Here is a 13,343-nt window from a genome sequence, read left to right on the forward strand (position 1 = left end):
CCCCAGGCAAAACTGCAAAGATAGTAGTTGTCTGCATGAGAAAGACAACCTCTACAGCATGAAGGCATGACTCCGCACAAGAAACCATGGTGTCTGGTTTCTGAGCTCTAATCCCAGAGCTCCCTATCCTGGCTTTTGCTCACACAGCTCCATTCCACTCTGCCCTCCTTCTACTGGAGCACAAGGGGAGTGGCTCCACAGGTAATTTTGTGTGTTGTCCCTTTAAGTGAGTGCCTAAATTTCCAGCCATCTCTCCCTGGCAGATAGCAACCCCGCTGCTTTTCACAGCCAGATGTTATGTGGGTACCCTTCCCAGTTCTGGTACTCTCTGCTAAGGGACCCAGTTTGGGGATTAGAGTTCTCAGTGGCAACCCCCCACAGCTGAAGTATCTCTAGGGAACTTCAGATGCTGTCTGCAGGAGCCTGGCCAGCCCTTTTGCACCTTTGCCCCGCCTACCAGTCTTTGCAGTCTCCACTTTCCATCCTCAGTTATCAGGGTTCTCTCTAACAAGTTTTCTGTTGATTATTCAGGAAGTTTTTATATATTTTAATTGTAATTCCAGTTTGGTCCTGGGATTGTGTCCGCGCAGCATCCACATATTGCACTGCCATTTTTAATCCTCCCTATGGTTTTTTTTTTGTTTGTTTTTGTTAATCCTCACCCAAGGATATTTTTTCCATTGATATTTTAGAGAGAATGGAAGGAAGGGGGATAGACAGAGAGAAAAATTGATGTGAGACAGACACATCAATTGGCTGTCTCCTGCATGTGCCTCAACCCAGGTCGGGAATCAAGCCTGCAACTGAGGTACGAGCCCTTGAATGGAAGCAAACCCACCACCCTTCAGTCCGCAGGCCAACACTCTAGTTACTAAGCCAAACCAGCAAGGGCTGTGTGTATGTTTTTAAATTAAGACACTTCGTTTTTTAGATCATTTTTAAGTTTACAAAAAAATTAAGGCCACAGTACAGAGTTTTCACCAACCTACAGACATAGTTCCCTCTATTGTTACAACATTATATTAGGGCTATCAGTTGTAAAGCCCATAGTTTATATTAGGGTTCACTCTTTGTATTGTACATTCTACGGGCTTTGACAAATACATGATGTCACATGCCCTCCATTATAGTATCATATACAACAGTTTTATAGTTTTAACCTTTTGCACTCGGATGTTGAGATTAAAATTACTCTTTGAATGTATCAATAATTTGAAACATAAAAAAATCCAAATAAGTTTCTATGAAAAGAAACTCCAGTTTTTTATTCTACTGCTGCGCTTTGTAAAATCTGGGGTATTTAAAAAATTAAATCCCAAGTAGAATAAAGGAATCGAGAAAAAAGCAAGCAAGTGCAAAGGGTTAAAAATCCTCTGTGCTCCATCTATTTATCTTTACTTTCCTCATTCTCCTGAACCTCTGGCAAACACTGACCTTTTTTACCTTTTCCACAGTTTTGCCTTTTTCAGAATGTCATATAGTTGTAATCATATAGCATATTGTTGTTTCAAATTGGCTTTCACTGTGATATTCATTTACATTTCCTACATGTCTTTTCATAGTTTTGTTGTTAGTTTTAGTGCCGATTATTCCATTATCTGGATATACTACAGTTCACCATTTCAGTTGCTTCCAAGATTTGTCCATCTTTTAATTAGGATGTTTGTTTTCTTGAATTTTAATAATTCTTTGTATATTTGGATAACAGTTCTTTATCAGATATGTATTTTGCAAATATTTTCTCCCAGTCTGTAGCTTCTTTCATTTTTTTTTTTTTTTTTATATATATTGCCCTTGACCGGAATCGAACCTGGGACCCTTCAGTCCGCAGGCTGACACTTTAACCACTGAGCCAAACCGGTTTAGGCTTCTTTCATTCTTTTAATGTCTTTTATAGGGCAAAGGTTTTAAATTTTAATTAAGTCCAAATTACCAATTCTTTCACCAATCATGGTTTTGCATCTAAAAAGTCATTACCAAACCCAAGGCCACTTAGATTGCCTCCTATGTCATCATCTAAAAGTTTTATAGTTTTTCATTTTAAATATGTTTGTAATACATTTTGAGTTAATTTTTTGTGAAAGATAAAAGTTCAGTGTATAGATTCTCTCCTCTCTCTCCCTTTTGTTATGGGGCTAGACAGTTGTTCCAGAACCACTTGTTGAAAAAGCTACCTTTTTCCCATTACAGTGACTATGTTCTTTATTATTAAAGTCACTGGACTCTTATTTGTACAGGTCTATTTCTGAGTGCTCTATTCTGTTACACTGACATATCTATTCTTTTGTCAATACCACACCATCTAGATTATTATAGCTTTACAGAAACCCTTTAAATTGAGTAATGTTAGATCCCTGACTTTGTTGTTCTTCAGTACTGTGTCTTTTTCCTTTGCATTTGATTTAAATGTTAGTTTGTAGAAATCAACAAAATAACTTGCTGAAATTTTGACTGGGATTACATTCACTCCATAGATCCAGCTGGGAACAACTGGCATTTCAAAGATAATGAGTCTTCCTATCAATGAACATGGGTTCTCTCTCCATTTATTTATTTTTGAATGGAAAAAAAAGTTTTATAGTTTCCCTCATGTAGGTTTTGTACAAACTTAGATTTATACTTAAATATTTCAAATTTTGGTGTTTATATAAATGGTATTGATTTTAATTTCAAACTGAAATTGTTTATTGCTAGTATACAGAAAAGAAATTGACTTTTGTATATTAACTTTTGGCAACCTTGTAATTCTTAATTATTTAGTACCAGTAGAATTTTTGTTGATTCCTTGATATTTTCTACGTAATCATTCTATCTGCAAACAAAAACAGTTTTCTTTCTTCCTTCCTAATCTGTATACCTTTTATTTCCTTTTTAAAAATTTATTGCTTTTAGAGAGAAAGGGAGACAAAGAAAGGGGGGGGGGGAGAGGGACAGAGAGAAACACATTGATCACATTGATTTATTGTTCCATTTACTTATGCATTCATTGGTTGACTCTTGTATGTGCCCTGATTGGGAATCAAACCTGCAACCTTGGTGTATCAGGAAAATGCTCTAACCAAATGATCTACTTGGCCAGGGCTTCTCTTTTAGCATGTTTATCTTATTTTAAACTTTATTTTTATTATTTACACTATTACAGATGTCCCCATTTTCTCTCCCTTTGCCCACTTTCAACCAGCCCTCACCCCTCACTTCCCTCTGGTCAACACTACGCTGTTGTCTATGTCTATGGGTTATGCATGTATGTTCTTTTCCTAAACCTTTCACCTTCTTTCATGCATTTCCCCCTTTCCCCTCCCCTCTGACAGCTGTCAGTCTGTTCCTTGTCTCTGATTGTATTTTGTTCATTACATCCTTTTCTTGTCTTTTTGTATTGGCTAGGACTTCTGGTATGATATTGAGTGTACAAGCAGTGAGAGGGAAAATACTTGTCTTGTTCCCAATTCTTAATGGAGAAGCATATAGTTTCTCACAATTAAGTATAATATTAGCTGTAGGTTTTTTGTAGATGTTCTGTATTAAGTTTATGAGGTTCACCCTCTATTACTAGTTTGCTAGGGTTTTTGTAAATCATGAATGGGAGATGAATTTGTCAAAGGCTTTTTTGCATCTGTTGATATGATATTTTTCTCCTTTAGCCTGTTAATTTGATAAAATACCTTGATTTTCAAATCAAATGTTGAATGAGCCTCGCATAACTGGGATTTAAGCCACTTCATTGTTGTATTGTTCTTTTCCAAGAGTTGCTGAAACAATGAACTAAAACTGAGTGGCTTAGAACCACAGAAATTTATTATCTTACAGTTCTGGAGGGTAGAAGCAGGGTATCAAGGAGTCAGCAGGGCCATGATTCCTCCAAGGCTCTGGGGAAAGAATACTCCCTAGCCTCCTCTAGCTTCTGGTGGTTTCTAACAATCCCTGCTGTTTCTGGGCTTGTACATACTCCACTCCAATCTCTGCCTGCACCATCATAGCACCTTCTCTCCAGTGTGTCTGTGTCTCTGCTTCTTTACATGGACTTCACCCTATGATTCTGTGACCAAATTTCCCACTTCTTTTTTTTTTTTCATTTTAATTTTTTTATTATTATTATTTTTAATGAATCTTTATTGTTCAGATTATAATTGTTTCTCCTTTTCCCCTCCATATTTCCCCACCACCCAGTTCCCACCCCCTCTCTTCCCTTACCTCCCCCCCCACTGTCCTTATCCATAGGTGTATGATTTTTGTCCAGTCTCTTCCCGTACTCCCCACACAGACACCCCTTTCCCCCTGAGAATTATCAATCCACTCCCATTCTATGCCTCTGATTCTATTAAGTTCACCAGTTTATTCTTTTCCTCAGATTTTTAATTCACTTGTTGATAGATATGTACTTGTTCATAATTTTTTATCTTTCTTCTTTTTCCGCTTTTTCAAGAATACCTTTCAGCATTTCATATAATACTGGTTTGGTGGTGATGAACTCCTTTAGCTTTTTCTTATCTGTGAAGCTCTTTATCTGCCCTTCAATTCTGAATGATAGCTTTGCTGGGTAGAGTAGTCTTGGTTGTAGGTTCCTGCTATTCATCACTTTGAATATTTCTTGCCACTCCCGTCTGGCCTGCATGGTTTCTGTTGAGAAATTAGCTGATAATCGTATGGGAGCTCCCTTGTAGGTAACTAACTGTTTTTCTCTTGCTGCTTGTAAGATTCTCTCTTTGTCTTTTGCCCTTGGCATTTTAATTATGATGTGTCTTGGTGTGGTCCTCTTTGGATTCCTTTTGTTTGGGGTTCTGTGTGCTTCCTGGACTTGTAAGTCTATTTCTTTCATCAGGTGGGGGAAGTTTTCGTTCATTATTTCTTCAAATAGGTTTTCAGCATCTTGCTCTCTCTCTTCTTCTGGTACCCCCATAATTCTGATGTTGGTACGCTTGGAGTTGTCCCAGAGGCTTCTTACACTATCTTCAACTTTCTGAATTCTCTTCTCTTCATGCTTCTCTGGAGGAGTGTCCTTGGCCTCTTTGTATTCTAAATCTTTGAGTTGATGCATGAGATCCTCTAGTCTGCTGTTGGGTCTCTGTATAATATTTTTTATCTCAGTCAGTGTATGTTTAATTTCTAGTTGGTCCTTTTTCATATCCTCGAGGGTCTCATTGAATTTATCGGCCTTTTCCATGAAATTCTTGAAAAACCTTATAACCGTGGTTTTGAACTCTATGCCCAGTCGCTTGTTCTCCTCCATTTCTTTGGTTTGTGATCTGTTTCCTTGCCTCCTCATTTTCGCTGCTTCCCTGAATTGGTAGGGTAGCTTTGTGTACTAGATGTCCTATTGGTTCAATGGGTCAGCCTCCCAGTTACTTGAGGTGGACACTCTTGGTTTACCCTTGTGTACTGTGTGTCCCCCAGCAGGAGCTACAGCAAGAACTAGTTTTCTCCTCCTTTGCTTGGGCGGTTTTGGAGCAGTCTGACTGGAGCTGCAGTTTATTTGGTTAAGCTGCCACAGAATAGGCCATTTATATGCAAAAGCCAATGTGTGGAGCCTGGGCGGGTTTGTAGAATGTGCGGGGCGGGGTCTCAGGGCGGGGCGGGGTCTCAGGGTGTCACTAGGCTAGGGCGTGGCCAACGGCGGTGGTTGGCGTCAGCCATCTCCGCCTTTCCACGTTTCCAAGTCCTTGCGCCCCGCGCTCTAGCGCAGTAAAACAATGATTGCTGGGCACACCTCTGCAAAAAAGTCACTCTCACTTTCCGACCCAATGGCTGAGAGTCCAGCTTCTCCCCGTAGGTGTCTGGGTCCCCCGAGTGTCCCCAGAAACTGGATTTCAGAGTGATCAGGAGCTTGTCTCCCTGTGGGTTGAAGAAAAACTGCGCACCCAGTCGCCCGCCGCCAGCCTGATTCACTCGCCTCCGTACCTCAGCTTTTCAGCGTTTGTGCTCCTTTCTCCCCTTAGTTGTAAATCTACCACTCAGCCAGCTTTCCCATGGTTCTGGGTGGTAGACGTTTTGTCTTTTAGTTGTATTTTTGAAATTGTTGTGCGAGGCAGCAGATTAGTTGTTTAACCATGCCGCCATCTTGGTTCCTCTCAAATTTCCCACTTCTTAAAAGAATATTAATCATTGGATTAGGACCCACTGCAATCCATCTACTTCATCTTAACTTGAATGCATCTGCAAAGGCCCTATTTCCAAAGAAGGTCACATTAACAGGTTCCAGGCACACATGAATTTGGAGAGCCAGTATTCACTTTAGTACAGCCATGGTGCATCATTTTTCATACATATTGTTCTATTTGATTTGCCATTTTGTTGAGGATTTTTGCATTAGAGTTCCTAAAAATTGTGGTCTCTAGTGAAATGCCTTTATCTGCTTTTGGTGATAAGTGGTATTTCTTTCTTTTCTTTTGTTAATCCTCACCTGAGGATATTTATTCCATTGATTTTTAGAGAGTGGACAGGAGAAAGGGAGAGAGGCGGGGGCAGGGGGGGGTAGGGAGGGGGGGGGAGAGAGAGAGAGAGAGAGAGAGAGAGAGAGAGAGAGAGAGAAATATGGATGTGAAAGAGACACGTCTTGGTTACCTCCTGCATGCTCCCTGACTTCTCCTTGACCAGGCAGGGGATTGAACCTGCAACCCAGGAACATGCCCTTTACTGGAATTGAACCCCTGACCCTTGCGGAGGGTGGGGAAGTAGGAGGGGAAAGAAGTGGTCAGTGATGCTCTAACCACTGAAGCCAGAGCAAATAGTATTTTATTTTGATTTTCATCCCCATAACAATTGATATTAAGCTCTTTTTCTGTGCTTGTCTATTGCATATGCTCTTTGGAGAAATGTCTATTCAAATGTTAGCCCAATTTATTTATTTTTATATTTTTATTGACTTCAGAGAGGAAGGGAGGGGGAGAGAGAGAGATAGAAACTTAAATGATGACAGAGAATCATTGATTGGCTGCCTCCTACATGCTCCCCACTGGGAATCGAGCCTGCAACCCGGGCATGTGCCCTGACCACAGAATCAAACTGTGACCTCCTGGTTCATAGGTCAACACTCAACCACTGAGCCACGCTGGCCAGTCTGTTTGCCCAATTTAAAAATGGGTTGTCTCTTTACTGTTGAGTTCTTTACATATTCTGGAAACTAGACCATTACCAGATATAGCGGATAAATTTGTCTCATTCCATGGATTATCTGTGATTTTCTTGACAGTGTCCTTTTTTGGGGGGTGAGGGCTCAATTAGAAGAATGTGGGCGCCCTTGATAGTGTCCTTTAAGGCACAAAAGATTTTAATTTTTATGAAGTCCCATTTGGGAGAGGGAGAGAAGAAAGGAGAGGGAGAAGGAGAGGTGAAAGGAGAAAGGGAGAGGGAGGGGGAGGGAGAAACATTGATGTGAGAGAGTCACATCAATTGGTTACCTCCTGCACTAGAATAGGGATCAAACCTGCAACCCAGGTACATGCCCTTGACCAGGAATTGAACCTGTGACCTTTTGGTGAGTGGGCTGATGCTCTAACCACTTAGCAACACTGGACAGGGCACCAATAGCTTTTCTTTACTTCTGGTTTTTAGTTCTTTAGATTTATAGCCCAAAGTGGGGAGTGTACTCAGGATCACCACTAATTTTAAGGCCCTGTTTCTAGTTTTTGATCCCTAAAGACTTCCAAGTTTCCTGCAAATCTTTTAAATATTTCAGCTGTCTTTTCCAGAATTAGCATATGTCCCTAAAGTTTCTGTTCTTTTGTACCGCAGCTTTTTTATTTTTTTGCTCTATTATTCTTCAATTAAACTTCATATTATCTATTACATAAGGGAGAGGGGAATACTGATGTGAGAGAGATACGTCTTGGTATTATCTATTACATAATATATATGTATATACACGTTTGTGTATACATGTGCACATATACACTGAGTGGCCAGATTATTATGATCTCTCAATGCATAATAATCTGGCCACTCTGTAGACTGACCACAGAGTTGGGATTTTAAAATAAGGTTTTTCTATGTATAAGAACTGCATTGTGGGTAGTTAGAAAGAAGCAGAGGACTTACTAGCCGGAGGCTGGGGGCCACTATCTCCTGGTCCCTTGACATATCAAGATTTGCAAGCTTTCCCTTATACATAAGTACACTGAGTGGCCAGATTATTATGCGTTCAGAGATCATAATAATCTGGCCACTCAGTGCATATCTATACATACACACATACATGTGTGTATATATGTTTAATATATTTCTTTTTAAATACTGCATGCCAACATAGTACTTATAATACTGTTAACAGAAAGAATGTAGTGCTTAGAATGATGTTTTTTATACAGAGGAGATTTAAGGTGTCTGGAGTATGAAAAACTTTGGAACATTAGCACCCTGGGTTAGCATATCTGATTTTATGGACTGAAAAAATTCAAGAATGAGCTGTAGTTGCTCTAAGAACTTATATACCTCTCAGTCATTCTTATTCCTAAGATGTAGTCCTTTGGTACCCCCTAATTGGGTTCTAAACTCTGACCACTGTCCACCTAGAAAACACCAAGATTATGAAAAGCACTCCTCAGAAAAAACTTCTTGAATGGAAAAGGACTTCCAAAAATCAGTTACTCCATTAAGCAAGAAGTACACTGCAAAAATGGTCAAAATCCACTTTTTTATAATTACTGATACTAATCGGAGTCTTGCAACAATTTGAAGAGCACTTATTCAATAAAAATGGCTGTCTTGGAAGAACAATGATTTTGAGGTGTTTAATCTTGTTCTATGCACATCCCCCTTTCTCTGAAGTAGTTTTTACACCTTGCAGCTTCACCACCGTTAATGTGAAAACAATCTACCAGTCCCTAGAGGGGGCAGAACAAGTTCAAGGCATATAAAGAAATATTTGTGTGGTCATTAGCTGAATAAGGTAGGCATGGGGAGATTTCAGTGGCTATGCACAGTTCAGACTACAGAGATCACAGTATCAGGCCAAGAAACTCATCAAACAAGCAAGATTAACAACAATTCTTGGGAGTGGAGATATAGTAATTTATAGAGTTGCCACATTATACTAAAAATGTCCAGTTTCCAATAAAAATTTTTGAGGCATGCCGACAAAGTATGGTCCATACACATGAAAAAAAAAAAGTAGTCAATACAAATTGTCACCAATGTTTGTTTTACTAGACAAGTACTCTAAACCAACTATTTTATTTAATGTATTTATTTAATTTTTGTTAATCCTTTCTTTATTCCTTCCATGAGTGTGTACTCACACTCAACATAAGTGGGGTCAAGGAAGGTCTTGTTAGATAGGTATTTTCCCCTTCTCTATGGGATCTAGAGAAGGGGCTGGGGTGAGAAGCACGCAGACATAACAATAACTTTCCCAGTCCTTTGAAACTGTCTCTCACTAGCTAAACCAACCAGAAGCCAGGCAAGGGAGCCAATGATGTAATCAACATGGGCCAACCTTCCAGGCACAGAGCAGGGTGGGAAGAGGTTGGGAGGAGATATAGAAGAGCAAATAGAAAAAATTCCATAGTTTCTCTCCAAAACAAAAATCATTGACTACGTTCTAAAGGTTAAGAAAAAAGAAAAGAAAGTTTAAGAAATTCAAGAATAATGATCAGAGAAAAATATGAGACAGGATAGCAAAAAGCTAGGAAAATTCATTGGCAAGTGGAATGGAGAAACTGAGATAGCCGAACAAACTGGAAGAACAATTTCAGCCAGATCCAGGTCACTAGCTTGGAAAGCCCCAGGCGCCTACCAACAGGCAAAACTGGCTCCAGATCTTGCCCGCAGGTGGCCTTTCCTCCCCGGCATAAAAAAAAACAAAAAAAAAAAACCCCACGATTCTTTTCGTTGTTTTCCCCCACATGAGTGTAACACTCTTTCCTACCTGATGCGGTGGTTCTTGGATCAGGACTGCAACGCAGGTGTCAGAAGCTGGGCATGCACTCATTTGCTAGAGCTGCTGTAATGAAGTGCCACTAACTGGGTGGCTTAAACAACAGAAATGTACCTTCACCCACGCCTGGAGGTTAGAAGTCTAAACTCAAGGCGCTGGTAGGGTTGGTTCCTCCTGAAGCTTGTGAGAGTCTTTTCCAGACTCCCTCCTAGCTCCTGGTTGCTGCAGGTGTTCCTTGGCTTGTAGACTGTGATCTCCCTGTGCCTTCACATTGTCTTTATTCTATACGTTTGTCTGTGTCAAAATCTCTTTTCATAAGAACATAGTCATATGGATTAGGGCCCTCTCTAATGACCTCATCTTAATTGGATCATATGTACTAGTAAAGACCCTATTTCCAAATAAGGTTACATTCACTGGTAGGACTTCAACATCTTTTGGGTGTGGGGGCACAATTCAACCCACAACAATCTCTAAACAGGAAACTATATTTTAAAATATTTATGTTAGAGTTCCTAAGGGCCTGATGGTGTTTTCACCCTCTCTGGCAAAACTGAGGTTTGCTGGCTTCTCCAAATGTTAGGAATATTCAGAATGAAACTACTCAACAAATAGAACACAGTGGAACTGATACTTCATGACTTTCCAGGCTGAGGTATAAAAGGCGACATGACTTGCACCTGTTCTCTCAGTTTCTTGGAACACTCACGCCTTGAACCCAGATATTAGGCTGAGGAAGCCCAAATTAGCAGATGTGGAAAGACCACAGGAGGAGGCCCACATGGAGAGGGACTGGAGCCCACTGTGCCCTGTCCAACTGCCTGACCATGAATGCCATAAATGCTCACTGCATGTCACAAGTTTTACAGTAATTTGTTACACAGCCATCAATAACCGAACAGTGCTCAAGTAATTTACAACCCAGAGGGAAAGTTACATAAGGATCCAAGTAATTAATATACGGCAGGATGTGCTAATTACTACACAGAATATAAACTAAGGGCCTTGGGAGAGGAACATAAAGATAAAAGTCTAGCTAAGGGCTGGAGCAGTGGGGGGCAAAGGGAAAGGCTGAACAGAAGTACCTTTCAAGCATGGGTCTAAAAGACAGACATAACTTTGAAGGAAAGCAATCACAACAAGAAAAAGGAAAGTGTGTTAGCAAAACAACATATCACATGGACCTCCTTAGAGACAAAAATTCAACTTATTTTCTACATAACCTCCAATCAATCCTGAAACAGTATCAAACTATTTGAGGGACACCATAAGAAATGTTATTCTAAAAAGAAACAAGGTAGAATTCTAGAGACTGACTTTAATCACATGAAATTATTAAATTTCTTGCTGGTCAATCTTCATACAAAGGGCTAACTCTGACCCTAAAAGTAAATGAAAGTTACTTTATCAATGCTCCCTTTGATGTATTGGCCAAGGAAAAACCCAGTATTTTGCTTGTTCATTTTCCCAGACCCTATATCAGCTTAATGATAGCAATTCTCCATGGTTAGCATTCCTTTGAATTCTAGGGGTGATTTAGAGGGAGGCATTTGTCTTGAACCAAAATGAAAAGAGCCAGCAGCGCCTAATGACAGCCATAAAGCTGAGTAAAGTCATATACTGCTTTATTGCTGATATTTACTCTCAGTTTCCCTGATAAGGGCATGAAGTCGATGTCTATAGGCATCAGGCTGACAACCTGGGAAATAATCACTACTTACCAAACCAATTCAGAGATTTAGCTCTTTAAGCTGCTGTATACAAGCAGCAGCCTGAAGGCAGTCCTGTTCAGCTACCTGTTCAGCATGACTAACTCTTCAGTCTGTTCAAGAGACCCACCTTCACTGTGGGATCCCTTCCACTAAGTCAGACTTCCTCTTAAAGTGCTCAGGTAGGCAGTGCTTCAAAATCCCAAAACTTTAGAATTGACATTCTTCTCACCTCATAAAACTTTTTTAAGGAGCCCACCAGGCACAGCTTCAGGCTATCCACAATCTCTTGATGAGGCATCTGGAATACTACTCGTGAATACCATTTTGTGAGGGTGCTGGAGTGGAGGCAGTAAGAAAGAGAAAGAGAAGAGGATAAACACACTCACAGAGGAAGGCCCACAGGCTGAATGTTAGCACACATGGGCTTCTATGCACCAATCCAACACCAAGTAGTAAATGTATTTATGTTACATGTACAAACACAAAGTGATGTGGGGGAAAACATAGGTATAATTGTGGATATTTGCTATAAAACTGCTTCCAGTTGAAAAAATGGGACAACATTGATATCCACCAACTGAGGATATCCACCAACTGTGGCATACAATAAACTCCATATAACAGTTAAAGAGAATTTGCTTTTATTGATGGGACACTGTCCAAGATACACAGTTTAAGTACAAAAATCAAGCTGAGCAAGAGTACACATAGTACTATGACACGTGTGTGTGTGTGTGTGTGTGTGTGTGTATGTGTGTGTGTGTGTGTGTGTGTGTATATATATATATATATTTATATATATACATATACATACACAGCACCTATGTGTGTTAGTATATGCATAGAAGAGAATCTAAAAGTATATATACATCAAACCTTAGGTAATGGTTGAAGTAAGATGAACCATGAAAAACTCACTTCCTAATTTCTACAGATATTTGCATGACCATGCCTTATTTTTACAATCAGAAAAAATAAACAAAACACTCCCCTCATTTCTGGAGTTAAAAGATAATCACCGACAAGACACAGTCCCCATTCTTAAGGAGACAGCACTGTAGCCAGGAAATAAACTTACACATATGACAAATTTGGTAAACAGACTGTGTAAACTAATTTCACAGGAAAATAGAGAAGGAAACACTTGAGTGTACTTTCATGTATTAGGTAAAAGGCAATATACTATAATACAAAATACTAAAAAAAAAACATTTGCTGTGTTTATAATAAGATTAGGTATCAAAATGACATAACCAAACAAAATTGCACGATGAAGAGTACTTACAGGTTGATGCTTGCCACGAAGCCAACCACGGAGCGCATGCCTTTGCCGGGGTCATGGTAAACATCCATCCCAACTACCATTAACTGTTTCTGTGTTAGAAAACAAAAAAACTAATCAAAAATCCCCAAGTGATCCATCAACCCATCTTTAATTATTAACTGAACCTCAAAGCAACATATGAAAATAAATTCTGGGAAAGGAAGAGAAAGACTGGAATCCATCAGAGATCTAGACCAGGGATCAGCAAATGTTTTCTGTAAAGGGCTAAAGAGTGAATGAATGTCTTAGGCTTTGTGAGCCACATGGTCTCTGAAGGACTATTCAATTCTGCCATCACAGCATGAAAGAAGCCACAGAGAATAGGTAAAGAAATATGGTATGTTCCAATAACAGTGTATTTAAGGATGCTGACAACTGAACTTCACGTAATTTTTTAAATCCTAACCCAAGGATAATTTTCCATTGATTTTTAGAGAGA

The 13,343-nt window shown here is 39.6% G+C and overlaps 1 protein-coding gene across 2 annotated transcripts in view; it reads right to left on the reverse strand.

Moving 5' to 3' along the window:
* The window catches only part of PIWIL2 (piwi like RNA-mediated gene silencing 2), a 66,735-nt gene that overhangs the window by 16,912 nt on the left and 36,480 nt on the right, over positions 1-13,343 (reverse strand). For both annotated transcript variants that reach the window (XM_054716803.1, XM_008151492.3), the window contains exons 18-19: positions 12,866-12,954; positions 11,810-11,915 (exon numbers count right to left, since the gene is read on the reverse strand). In XM_054716803.1, coding sequence (XP_054572778.1) covers positions 11,810-11,915; positions 12,866-12,954 — 195 coding nt within the window. The remainder of the gene's footprint in view (positions 1-11,809; positions 11,916-12,865; positions 12,955-13,343) is intronic.

This window comes from Eptesicus fuscus, chromosome 6, assembly GCF_027574615.1.
Source record: "Eptesicus fuscus isolate TK198812 chromosome 6, DD_ASM_mEF_20220401, whole genome shotgun sequence".
NCBI lineage: Eukaryota > Metazoa > Chordata > Mammalia > Chiroptera > Vespertilionidae > Eptesicus > Eptesicus fuscus.